Source organism: Eretmochelys imbricata, chromosome 9 (assembly GCF_965152235.1).
Source record: "Eretmochelys imbricata isolate rEreImb1 chromosome 9, rEreImb1.hap1, whole genome shotgun sequence".
NCBI lineage: Eukaryota > Metazoa > Chordata > Testudines > Cheloniidae > Eretmochelys > Eretmochelys imbricata.
In genome coordinates this window covers 37,442,181-37,455,279 of record NC_135580.1, presented here as the reverse complement: position 1 = coordinate 37,455,279, position 13,099 = coordinate 37,442,181, and the positions used below count along the sequence as shown (strand labels likewise).

The following is a 13,099-nucleotide window of genomic DNA, read 5'->3' as shown; positions in this document are numbered from 1 at the left end:
CACTGAAGGTGCATGAACACATCTGTAGGGAAATTAATATTTTCTTCAAGCAAATATTCACACAAAACATGCTGATTCACTGAGGTTTACTGAATTTCCTCAAATTTAGCAAGTGAATGAACACATGTAATTTACAAAAATTAGCAAGAATATTGCAACACAGCATTTCATAGAATCATAGAATATCAGGGTTGGAAGGGACCTCAAGACGTCACCTAGTCCAACCCCCTGCTCAAAGCAGGACCAATCCCCAGTTTTTGCCCCAGATCCCTAAATGGCCCCCTCAAGGATTGAACTCACAACCCTGGGTTTAGCAGGCCAATGCTCAAACCACTGAGATTTACTTGGTTTCTTTGAGTTTTAATAATAGCACACAATGTAATAAATGCATTGTACTATAGGCTGTAAAAGTAAGGAAATCTAAAGTCTGATGTATACTTGCAGTTTTACTGGTAGAACTATTTTGGTTAGGAGCATGGTGGTTTGTGTGTGTGTTTATTTTACTGAAATAGTTATACCTGTAAAAGGACTAATGTGGATTCCATTATGGTGACTTACGCCATTATAGTTATTTCCCATACAGGATGGGAATAGCTATACTGGTGTAAAAGCATCTTTTTACTAATAACTGAATTTACACTCTAGGGGGTTGTACTGCTTAACTAGTATAGTTAACTAGAGTAGCCTGTTAGTGTAGAGAAGCCCTAACTAATATGCATAGGTGCTGGAATTAGGGGTGCTGGAGGTGCTGCTGCATCTCCTGGCTTGAAGTGGTTTCCATCATATACAGGGTTTAAGTTTGGTTCAATGGCCCTCAGCACCCTCACTATACAAATTGTTCCAGCGCCCCTACTATTATGAGAACCTTCTACAACATCTGCTAATAATGAACCTTGGTTGAGAAGTGAGGAGATGCCACTCTTCTGGGGGATTGCAAATTATAGGGTGTGAAGAACTAGCAAAGTAGGAATTAGTGATGTTCTGTATGTAAATCAGAGAAACTGTCACTCAAAGACACAAACCAAACTCTTGATTAACTTTTCTGCAGAGATTCCGTAATTAGGAGGAAGTTTTAAAAGGCATAAAGGGCAATTAGGTGCTCCAATCAAGAGTCAATGGGAGTCTGGGGCCTACCTCCAATGGTATCTATGAAAATCTCCCCCAGATTCTGTGCCTGAAAACTGAGCCAACTCCTGATATCCTTGATCACTTACTTCATTTGCAGGAGTGAGGCAAACAGGACTTGGTGCACTGTCTAAAGATCAGTAGAATGGGTGTGGGGGAGGGGACAAAATTCATCTACATCTACTAGGATTTGAAAACTATGCATGCTGACTTTCATTTGTGGGACAGTATAACACAGAGGCATAAGGAATCACATCACAGACAACACTAAACATACACAGTGGGAAGACTTTCATCCTTTTAACCCTTCAGTGCCAGCATTGGGAATTTTCTAATGCATCAAACTAACCCATTTTGCATTAGTGATCAGAGCAGAGCTCAGTTTCCCCTTGACTGTAATGCATACATTCCTGTCTCCAAGAATCATAGAATATCAGGGTTGGAAGGGACCGCAGGAGGTTATCTAGTCCAACCCCCTGCTCAAAGCAGGACCAATCCCCAATTTTTGCCCCAGATCCCAAATGGCCCCCTCAAGGATTGAACTCACAACCCTGGGTTTAGCAGGCTAATGCTCAAACCACTGAGCTATCCCTCCCCCCCAAAACACACAGCTAGGGAAGCTTTTTACAGTCATTAATTGCTTAAAGCTCACACACCCTTTGTGAGTGTCCATTGATTTTTGAGGCCAGAGGGACCCTCTTGCCTGTTTGGATTCATTGGACTTCCTCAAAACAGGCCAGAGAATTCCATACCCATAAAACACCTGCTCCAGGTGAGGCTCAAACTCACAACCTCAGCATTGCTCAGTCAAGTACTGTTTTATAAGTACTGTACACTAACCAGTTGCACCACTGGAGCTACATGAGATGGTAGAAGCAGACAGTCACTTGAGAGCCACATTTAATCTTGCAACAGGTTATCAGTACTGCAGTTCACAATGTATACAGTCATGATTTAAAAAGCAATATCATCTTATACTATTCTAAATATTGGCCAGTATATAAGGAAAAGTCTAAAGGTAATTTGTTATTTAATTCTGAAAAAGTTTCCTCTGAAAACAAAGTAAATAATTTGTGTAAGAAATATAGATCTAAGATTGATGCATTTATTGCTGATTATACAATTACAAAGACATAGAAAAGAAGCAGATTATGTTCTGTAATACGCATCCCACAATATGCACCTATATTCTCTGTTACATCTTGGTTTTTTTCCCCCCGATAGCACCATTAGTCCTGAAGGGATTTTCAGTGGTTTACAAACTGACATACAAACTATGGGTCATTTCACCCACCGTGGAAAGGCAGTCCAATATTTGTATGTAGCAAATATTATTCAACAATTTGGGACAAGCAGTGTGGTAGAATGTCATATCCAAACAAAACAATCAGAGGAATTAAAGTAAGCAAAAGAATACCCAAGATGAAATAGGACTGGCTTTCTTGAGACATGGGTCTCCCCCCAAGATAGACCTGAAAAAGAGCTCTGTGTAAACTCAAGAGCTAGTCTCACTCCCCCCCAATAGAAGTTGGCCCAATAAAAAAAATCTAAATAGTAAGAAACATCTTTTTATATACAATGTTGAGCTTTTAGAGAATGTATTTGAATGATAAGCTTCACTTGTTTATTGCTCATATTTAGAAGAAATTCCTGTTGACTGTAGGTAATATTTTCAAAAGCACCTACATGATTTAGGAGCATAAGGTCCATTTTCAAAAAATGACTGAAGGACTTAGGAACCTTTCAATGAGTCTTGGGCTTCTAAGTTACTTAGGTGCTTAAAATTTTTTTTACTCAGTATTATTAGCCTTTGGGATCAAGATTTAAAACTGTCTCTGTTAATCAGAAAAATCATGTACAAGTTAAGATCTCTATAATCGTTGTAGAGGGAGTTCAGTCTTGTCTGTCATGCCGTAATTGTGTGTGTGTGTGTGCACACATCTCAGGTTAGTCACACAAAATTAAACCCACCAAAAAAGTATACTGGAAGAAAATACATCTGGTCTATGCACTATCGTACAGCACACCAAATTATTTCAGTCCAAATTTTTTTAATCTAGTTTCCCATAAGAAACAAAGCTTTTATTCCATTATGAAATGACTGACAGAATAAAAGTGTGCACAAAGGAAAAACTTTAACTAATCAACACAGTAAATAGAGGTTCTCTGTTCAGGAGTTATTATCCAAATGTAAGTAGTCTTTAGTGATCATATAGTGTAGGTAGCAAAATAGGTATTAACTGGAAAGAGAAGCTATTCATATGCAAAATGGATGAATTTTACCATATGCTTATTTCCCCTAAGGCTGAGTCCTTCCTTTTTACATTGTATTCTTTAAGAATTAATAATCTCTGACTTCACATAAATCCACATTCAGATTTACAAAGGTATTCCTTGAAGTTACCACTAAGGATTTGGGGGAGAAATGTACCTTGGAAAGTATAAGAAGCTTTTTGGATTTAAGTGTGCTAATAAGCCTTAATATTTGCAGTTTAGGTAACTAATTAGCTAATTAAAGGCAGTCTGGGTTAATGAAGAGCCATAAACAGGTGCATAACTTTTCTCCTTGCATCTCATTGATCTTTAAACTTAGATTTCTTTTCCATGGTGTTTCACCCAGCTTGATGCTGATCAAATATGGCATTTGTATAAGCACATTTCTAAATAAAAGAGTGCTCTGAACAGAATGACCAGCACCTGAATGCAGAAATTGAATTCAGTATTTCCTCAGTTTTTTTAAAGCAACCAATTAAACCCTTTTTGATCAGCACCTTCCTTTCCTTCCTCTCAGCCCCTGAAATCTAGTATCTGGGATCGCTTTCTATGTAGTTTCAGAGTAGCAGCCATGTTAGTCTGTATTCGCAAAAAGAAAAGGAGTACTTGTGGCACCTTAGAGACTAACCAATTTATTTGAACATAAGTTTTCGTGAGCTACAGCTCACATCAGATGAAGTGAGCTGTAGCTCAAGAAAGCTTATGCTCAGATAAATTGGTTAGTCTCTAAGGTGCCACAAGTACTCCTCTTCTTTGTATGTAGTGTTAACTGTTGACAAATAGAGACAAAAATAAATTGCATTTACTCATAAAAGAAGAACTACAAGTAAAATGAATGTAGGAGGAAAAGGTGAAGGAGAATTAAGATTTCTATAGCCATCCTTTAAAGTCACATCATAGCCTCTCTTTTTGGTGGGGGATGGAGGGAAGTGAAGTTTATTCACTGCAAATGTTTTACAGATTTTTGTATGGCATGAATGCTACCAAAGTCAATACCACATTAGGCCCTTCCCCACTTCCCATGCATCTATTGTTCAGATTAGACTTGCACCACTGTAGGTTGCAGTTGGTGCATATATAGTTATCCGAGTAGGAAAGCTCTGTCTGAAATAACCCCGTGTTCCAAATGAGTAAATAATATTCTCTTGGTTAGGTTTATGAGTTTGGTTAATTAGACAATGCAACATCAGCCAATATTTCTGAGTTTATCAACCACCTTCTACTAGCAGTCCAAAGCACCAGCTTTAGAGCAGAGACTTGCACCCCTAATGTGACTGAATGGTTCAGAAAGAGGTGTGTTTATTACCATGCAGAAAGTCATTGCATGTTTACCAGACAAGTACTGTGACTAATCATTCCCTGTGCAGACACGACTGAGACTCTCTGAGCCCGGGCAAGCTAGACTCACTCAGACCTTTAAGTCTAACTTATTATTGTTGTTTAATAAAAATATCTGTTTGTAAGGGGTCCTCTGGTGATTTTCTCTCCACTTACTTGGATTTGTGTACATTCAGTTTTGGAGCTTTGACAGCAATAAGTGATCATCATCATGAGCTTTATGTAATTCACTTGAGGACAGGGAGTGAGATGCATGCCACTGAAGTGAAGTGGAATTTGGGTTTGCTTTTGATGCTTGATTCTCTTTTTGGCTATTCATTAAACTACAACTATTTAAAAACAACAACACTGAATTTACTGAGAGGTTTTGGTGACTTTCTGGTTGCTTCAGTATTGCCAACCCCAAGTATTAAAAAAAAATAATGAGTTATGCCCAAAAATCATGATTGGTTTAAAAGTCATGAGTAGTTTTTTTTGTTTGTTTTGTTTTTTTTAAAGCAAATGTTGGATTCTTTTTATTTGCTTTCTGGTTTTTCCAAGCTTTGTTTTCCTAAACATTTTTTTTTAAATGAAAGCTGAGATTCTAAAACAATCCCAAGACTCCAGGAGCTGGAGTTTTTAGACAAGCATTAAATGTCGCACAACTGATGACTAAAATTGCAAGAGTAGACAACGCTGCGATTTCAGGATCAGATTCTATATTTTGAGCAACAGAAATTGGGACCACGTTGTGCTGGGTACTTTACAAACATGAGAGAGAGTCCCTGCCGCAAACAGCTTACATCCTACACACATAAGACAGACAAAGGATGGGAGGGGAAAGAGGCATGAAGAGGTGAAGTGATCTTGAGGAAAATCACCCAGTAAGTCTAGCTTGTGTATATAACCCAGGCATCCTGATTCTCAGGCCAGGACCTTCTATGCTAGATCAAGTAGAGCATTAGCATATTAAGTGTTAATAATCCCTTTATTGATAACAGTTTACAGTTACTGTGGATCCTTGATAATAAAACAGCAATGCCAAGTTGCATCTTGGTAAGCAACATCAATATTATGTATTTACATAATTTTCTTGTAATTGTAATACTAAACTTAATGGAAACTGGTACTGAGCATATGCAAAAATGATTCTTTGAATAACTTTTTTTTTAATTTCAAATTTGCTTGGAACCTAGCATGTGAAAATTCTCAGCCTCTAACATTCACCCATGTTTGAGTTATGTGCTTGTCACAAAATATTTCTGGAAAAAAAAAAAATCCAGCCTTGATGATTCTAAATGGAGTTTGCTCAAAAACAATTCACCTATGGGCTATGACCAAGCATAGAAATTTTCAATTGTAAAGAACTTTTCAGAAAGTTATGATCTTGTGAAACCAGGGAATTTTTAGTATTTACTTGACTCGCGCTTTTGCAGTATTACACTGAGTCTGCTATTTATGCAGGTTCTTCAGCTAGATAATGATACTAGAACAGTATTTATGAGGAAAATAATGTCTGTATTGCTTTTGACCTTCCTACCTGCAGCTGGCTGCAAAACTTCAGTAAGAGTGTTTGTCACAGGGTAGCATGTGTCTCCTTTCCCAGTATCACTGTTGACAACAGTTTTATAAAAGTCCTCAAAGCATCTTATTTATTTCCCTTAATAAATTAGGTTTTAACCTCCATGGTCTTGCCTCAGGCAATTAACTAACAATCCAGACTGCAATTATGGCTATAAGAAGAGTTCTTATGCATTGTTATTGCCTAAAGGAGCCTGTGCCCAGCCAAACTAGAGAAATGCATCATTTAAATATTTTATATTGTCTCATATCTCTGCAGTTGTTTCCCCCCTCAAATTTAATATAAAGTTTCTTTTGTTAAAGGAACCATATAACCTTTCTCCTGCTTGTGCAAAAGAAGAAATCATAATCCTGTTGCCATGGAATGAAATTAGCTTTGGGATTATGGGTGGGGAAAGGTTTGAATTAATAGAAATCTGCTGTTTAAACTTGTTTTAATAGAGATCCTGAAACTAAGTCATGCAAATAGCTTCTCCCATTTAATTAATTATCAGAAGTTAACTGGCTCTCAAAAAACAAGTGTACAAGGGGCAGGGTGGATTTGATTTAGATCAAATTGATTTAAATCATGGTTTAAATCACTAATCAGGAAGACTCGATTTAATCATGGTTTTCTACAACAGGTTAATCATTAATATTTGGAGGATTTTCTTGCCATGCTATATTAGGAGGAAAACATCATGAAACGGATATTTAAATTGTTTTATTTAACTAAAATAACATTAAGTATTCTGAATTTTTTCCTTCACTGGCAAACATAATATTTTAACAAAACAAGCATACTTCCCTCGCTTCTCACCTCTATATCCAGACTTCTCCTTGTCCAGATCTATTCCGCCCCAACAATCTTCTCTTCATTGGACTTTTTGAAACTTTGCACTTTTAGAAAGAGGTAAGGGATTGACGCTGCGTACACAAATTTGCAGAGGGGCAATAGGTCTGTTATTTCTCACCTCTCTATATTATTTATTTATTTTAAAACATTTTTGCTGTTAACAAGCATGTTACCTCTGGAGACACAAATCCATAGTTTGAGAACTGCAAAACTAAGCATTTCTGACTGTATCTTCTAGCCTGAGCACTGAATCCCATTGGGTAGATAGAAAGATTAACCTAAATAATCTATACAGAAGCCTGTGGAACCCCATAAGATTGGGTCCCCTAATCCATGAACTAATGGAACTCATTTACAAAACTTTTCTTAAACATTACATGAATATATTGTCTCATACTATAGAATTAGAATTTATGATCCCTATTCCCTGATGAGATATCTTTGAGCAATAATGTATCTTAATTAAAACTATCTTTAGATAAAATGCTTTTTGAGGGGAAAAAAAGCAATCAAAAAACCTGATTTTTTTTATTTTTTATTTTTTAAAGAGCATTGATTTTTATCTACCCTGACAATGGGTAAAATCTTGCTTATCCTACTCAGGAGGAAAAAATCCTCTCTGAAGTCAAGAGGAATACTCACATGTGTGAGACAAGAAGGATCAGGGCCAATGTATACTTTGTTTTGTCTCTCATAAATCTGTGTATCTAATCTGTGTTTATACATCCACTCTTCAGCATAGGACCTTGACTCTGGCTACACAACACTACATTTAACAATGAATTAAGCCTGAAAAAGGGCCACTTGTTTAGCTAATATAATCCTTTGCTCAGGGAAAGGTTTCTTTCATATCTAAAGAAATGGGGCTTCAAATGTGCATTAATGTGGCCAACCTGGTTCATCCTGATCACCTGTAGCAGTGTTCTAGAATGTAGGGCCTGCAAAGCTCTGCCACTGAGTACATTGGCCCTGTACAGCGCTTCTCCTACCTCCCTTGTTTAAAAAGCAGTGTGCAAACCAATGGGCTTTTGCAGGGTTGTGTCAATGTCTGAAGTGTGCTAAAAGAGTCCAGAATAACAAAGTTAAATGCAGTGTTGTTAAATCATGAAGTATCTGAAAAATTGTAATTAACAGAAAGTAAACTCAGAAAATAATTGCTGATGATTGTCAGAAGTTAAGATGATGGCCTGTTACACAGTGGAGACCAGAAATGTCTATTAAAAACATATAGGATGGCAGGTTAGCTCAGTACTTAGGCATGAATTTGGAAGTCAGCAGTTTTGACTTCAGCCAGTACTGAAATGCTGCAGTTTATCATTGGGCAATAAGTGAAAAACACTAGCCAACTGACACTGCAGAGGGAATTGGGGTAGATAGAATCTTTATGTGGCCAAGATAAAAGGTCTGTTTTGCTGTATAACGTCGTATGAAGCACTGAGGGAATTGCAGCCAGTCGGATCACATTTTTAGCTGAACACTCTGTTACCTCTCTTTTTGGCAAGTAATTCATTATTAGTGCACTGGACTGGTGGGGGGGAGGGGAAGGAGGAGGAAGGACAGGATACATGTTCATTTGAAAAAATAAGATACTTGATGCTGTTAATGTTCCTGTTTCTCACTATATTAATGCTTTACTTCGTAGTTAACTGTATTTTTGGGGAAAAAAAACATAGCGTGTTCAATCTTAGAGTATACATTTAAAAAATAAAAAAAGAAATTTAAATGTAAAAAGACTGCACCTTCCTAATTTACTCCCCACTTTTGAACTGAAAAATTGGCTTGATAGTCTGATAACTTGTTTATACTTCCATGTTTTAACAAGTTTTTTTTTTTTTTTTTTAATTCCCGTGTTTACAGGATGTGATTGGTGGAACTCTGATTTCAGCTGCGTTAATTGCACTCACATATCCTGCATGGGATATCATAGACCACTTGATGTTAACTAGTCCATTCTGCCCTATACTTTCTATAATTGTGCCCCTTCTCCTATGTTACAACTATCCCAAACTAGAGAATTACAGCCCTACCCGAGCAGACACAACTACTGTCCTTGGAGCAGGAGCTGGAGCAACCATAGGATTCTGGTTAAATAACCTATATGCAGCACCAAACTATCCCAACAAAAGTCTTCTCCTCAGCTTTCCTCCAATCAGTGAGATGATGATGGTGGTGCTGGCAAAGTTCTTAGTAGGGATTTTTATTCTTTTGGTTACACGTTATTTCATCAAAGGCATGGCCCTCCGTGTGTTGTGTTCTAGGTACCAGGTTTCTGTCAACGATCTAGAAGCCAGACGACGACTGGAAATAGAAGTGCCCTACAAATTTATAACATATTCTTCTGTTGGCTTCAGTGCTACAGTGCTTGTACCATTATTGCATGAGTTATTAGGATTAATATGAGTGCAGTGCATTGTTAGAAATAATTTATGGCAAAACCATGTTAGAGATACAAAAAAATTTACACAAAGGTAAAGATTTGACCTTTCTGCACTGGTGTAAAATACCTACTACTGAATATCCCAAGGAATCGCTGAATGTAAATAATTTAAGATTAGAAATTACTGGCTAGTCTGTACCCACAGCTACAGATCTGTGAGCCAGGTGGTTAGTATGACGAGTACAAAATCAAGAACTCCTGTTTATATGGCTTTTGTTTACTTTCCAAAAAGTTAGCACGTGCTACAGTATCAGTGTTGTGTCACTCAGGGTTCAGCCTCAGTACTTCACTCCTCCGTTTTGGAAACGTCACTCAGGGGATGGTCACATGGCTGGAGATAGGGTAGGTTCCCCTCATGGCATCTGCAATCCCTGCTGGTCTCCCACGCTTCAAGTAAGGGATTCTATTTTATGCATGCCATGTAGGGTGTAGCAGATGCGAGAGAGCAATTCTGCTGCAGGGACAGAACCAGCTCCACAGTGGTCAGGAATTGGGGTTAGTGTAAATACTACTATTAAGGGGGGGGAAAAAAAAGCATGCACGTGTGTGCAGCAGGATTGAGGAGGCCTCATGTGGGGAAGAAGCTGCCAATCTAGTATTAAAGCGGGGTCCTCAAACTGAGGTCGGGACCCCTCAGGGGGTTGCAAGCTGTCAGCCTCCACCCCAAACCCTACTTTGCTTCCAGCATTTATAATGGTGTTAAATATATAAACAAGTGTTTAATTTATAAGGGGAGTTGCATTCAGAGGCTTGCTATTTGAAAGGATTCACCAGTACAAAAGTTTGAGAACCACTGTATTAAAGCTTCACTCTCCAGCCTATCAGTGCTCAATATTGTGTTCTCCTGGGTAATTGGGCAGCCAAAGGAAGAAGTTGCTGAGGGGGGCAAATCCAGAGGGAAGGTAGCAGGAAATTAGAAGTGATCAGAAAGAATTAAGCCTGGCTAAGTGGGTGGTTAGCCAAAACCAAAACGGCTGGAAATGATGTAGGGCCTGATGCTGCCATGAAGCTGCACTTTAAAACTGGCATGGATTCAGTGGAAGTGTCCTGCTGACTAACATGTCAGGCTCTCTGAATAGATGCCCTTGGGAACTAACATGCACAGAAACCATAAACCTAGATAAGGTTACATGTGTGTGTTTCCCTTGTGACTGCTCTTAATTGTTAATTGTTGAAATTTTATGACACTTTTTGTCCTTGCTACTTGACGTAATCCGTCTTCTCCATACAGACAGCTTTCCTTGTTAAGACTTGTTTTACCTATTGGAATTCTTCTAAGAACTACTGGTAACTTTTTTTCTTTTGTGTTTCATACCAAAAATGTGACTGAAGTGTTACTGAAAATTCTGCTTGGCTATGCTTCAACTAGGGAAGTGAGCACACAACTGGGAGCCACATCCTCCTAAATCAATATTGCACCTGACATGGATTCCTCTCTTGGGCAAGTCACTTATCCACCTTGGCTCAGCTCCCCCATCTGTAAAAGTGCAACAATAATGTCTGCCTACCTCACAGGGATGTTGTGAGGACTAATTAGTGTTTGAAGTGTATTATGGAAAGTGCTGAGTATTAATATTCAAGTGACCATAAAATACACTGATACAATGGCCATACGTTTCTGATGCTAAGCTCCACTATTATTTGTCTTCTATGTATCTTGCATTAGTACACAAGAATAGTCATGTTCTTAACCATTAATAGTTAAGGGTGTCTGCTGCTGCTGTGACTTCCAGGCTACTAAAAAGTATTACAGATTGCACCAATAAGCTGCTAGAAGTTCAGCTGTGATTGTGGTTAAAAAAAAAAAAAAAAAATGGGTAATGCTGCTGGACCTTGACTCCTCCTACACTCCTCCCCGCCATATTATGAATGTGCCAACCTACACATTATACTGTTGCATTTAGAACTGAAAGCATGGCCTGGGGGCCTTTTTCTTAGATAATTTATAAGAAGTAGAGCCATCACTCTTTCCTGTTGGCCACTGCTTTTTTTAAATTTGTGAGCAGCATTAAATGTGGAAGAAGAATGTAAATGGGGCGAATGGCCAGTGGTTGGCTAGTTTTAGATTAATGTATTCAAACAGTATGGCTTTGCCCTGATCGCCACTGAACAGACTTGGAAGCAATTCTTGCTTTTAGAAAAAGTTAGCAACCACTCCAGGAGAATAGGAGATACAAGCTGACATTTTAAATACAGCGCTTCTCTTTAGATTCATAAGGGCCGTGGTTTAACTGAATTTAGAATTGTGTACACACACACTGCCTACCCAAAATTTAATAGCAGTTTAGTAAATATGAACACTTCAGTACCAAAATGTATAGAAGACTGTAGCTAAATCAAGCTGCACTTCACCACTACACCACAAGAAGTACCTTAAAACACCTTCCAATAAAGGAATTTTATGATATAGGGCTGCATGAAGGCAAAAGATCTGAAGCCCTGTGGAGGTGTTATTTCATGTCATAGTGGAAGGGACTAAAGCAGAAAAAAGGTACAATAAGTGGAAGTTCCTTAACTCATAACACTAAGTCAACTAGACTCAAAAAGTGGCTTAAGTTTAGCTGGGTCTTTCATATGGTTTTAGTTAAAATATTGCTTTTCTGAACGGTGGCTATTCTATGCTATCAAACTTTTATTATTATATATATATATAGGCTTGGATTTATAAAGTATGTGGACATTTCTATTTTTTGTAGCATTCAGTTGCCTGTGATTTATGCAACCCCTACAAACTGTTCTCTTCCAGAAGTCCTACCTGGTTTGCCTCAAACTTTAAAATAAATATATTTCCGAAAGCTTGGTGGGTTTTATTTACTTTGTAACTTGCCGCACATCTTTATTAATCTTTGAAATTGGTTGATATAGCAGGGAAATGGCTTGCCGTTTGAAACGTGACCATGACCTGTGCAATCCATTGCCACCTCCATCTGCAGTAAACCTATAATCTCCCACAGTAGACCTGTTATGGTCACTAATGTAGATGTTCTGTAGTTACAACTATCCCAGCAAGATGTTAATAAAGATTGGAAGAAGAATTAAAAAAGCCTACCAAACCGCATAAATATGCTAGCCACAGAAAATTAAATGTTTTTTTAATTCGGTGTGCAAACCTTTAATTATGGGAGCAGTGATTAATAGTGGCCCTAAATGTAAGAGAGTAGAAAATCCCTCTGCATAACCAGTCTAGATTATGGTTATTTTTATTAAACAGCACTAGCTAACAATTTTAAATGCCACTTAGAACCAAGCATAATTGAGGTTTAACACTTCTACAATTGTGGTATCAAGTCACAATCAACCCTGCATGAGCCCTCATGTGTAAAACAGCATGAGGTTAGTGCCAATTTATAGCCAAGAACATGGTGGCAATAAACAAAAACATGTCTCAGGATCAACAACTGTGTTACCTAAAAAGTCCATAATAGGGTTCCAAATAGCCTCAAGTAAATCCCCTCTCTTCCTCAAACTACATGTGCTCTTTTCCTGCACAGCTGTTGGGCACAATCAAGTGAAAATATTCAGCCTCTGTT

The 13,099-nt window shown here is 38.0% G+C and overlaps 1 protein-coding gene across 1 annotated transcript in view; it reads left to right on the top strand.

Annotated features, from left to right (window-relative positions):
• The window catches only part of SGPP2 (sphingosine-1-phosphate phosphatase 2), an 80,849-nt gene extending 71,315 nt beyond the window's left edge, over positions 1-9,534 (top strand). The window contains exon 5 of the mRNA XM_077827133.1: positions 8,990-9,534. Coding sequence (XP_077683259.1) covers positions 8,990-9,532 — 543 coding nt within the window. The 3' untranslated portion in view covers positions 9,533-9,534. The remainder of the gene's footprint in view (positions 1-8,989) is intronic.
• The last annotated feature ends 3,565 nt before the right edge of the window (positions 9,535-13,099 follow it).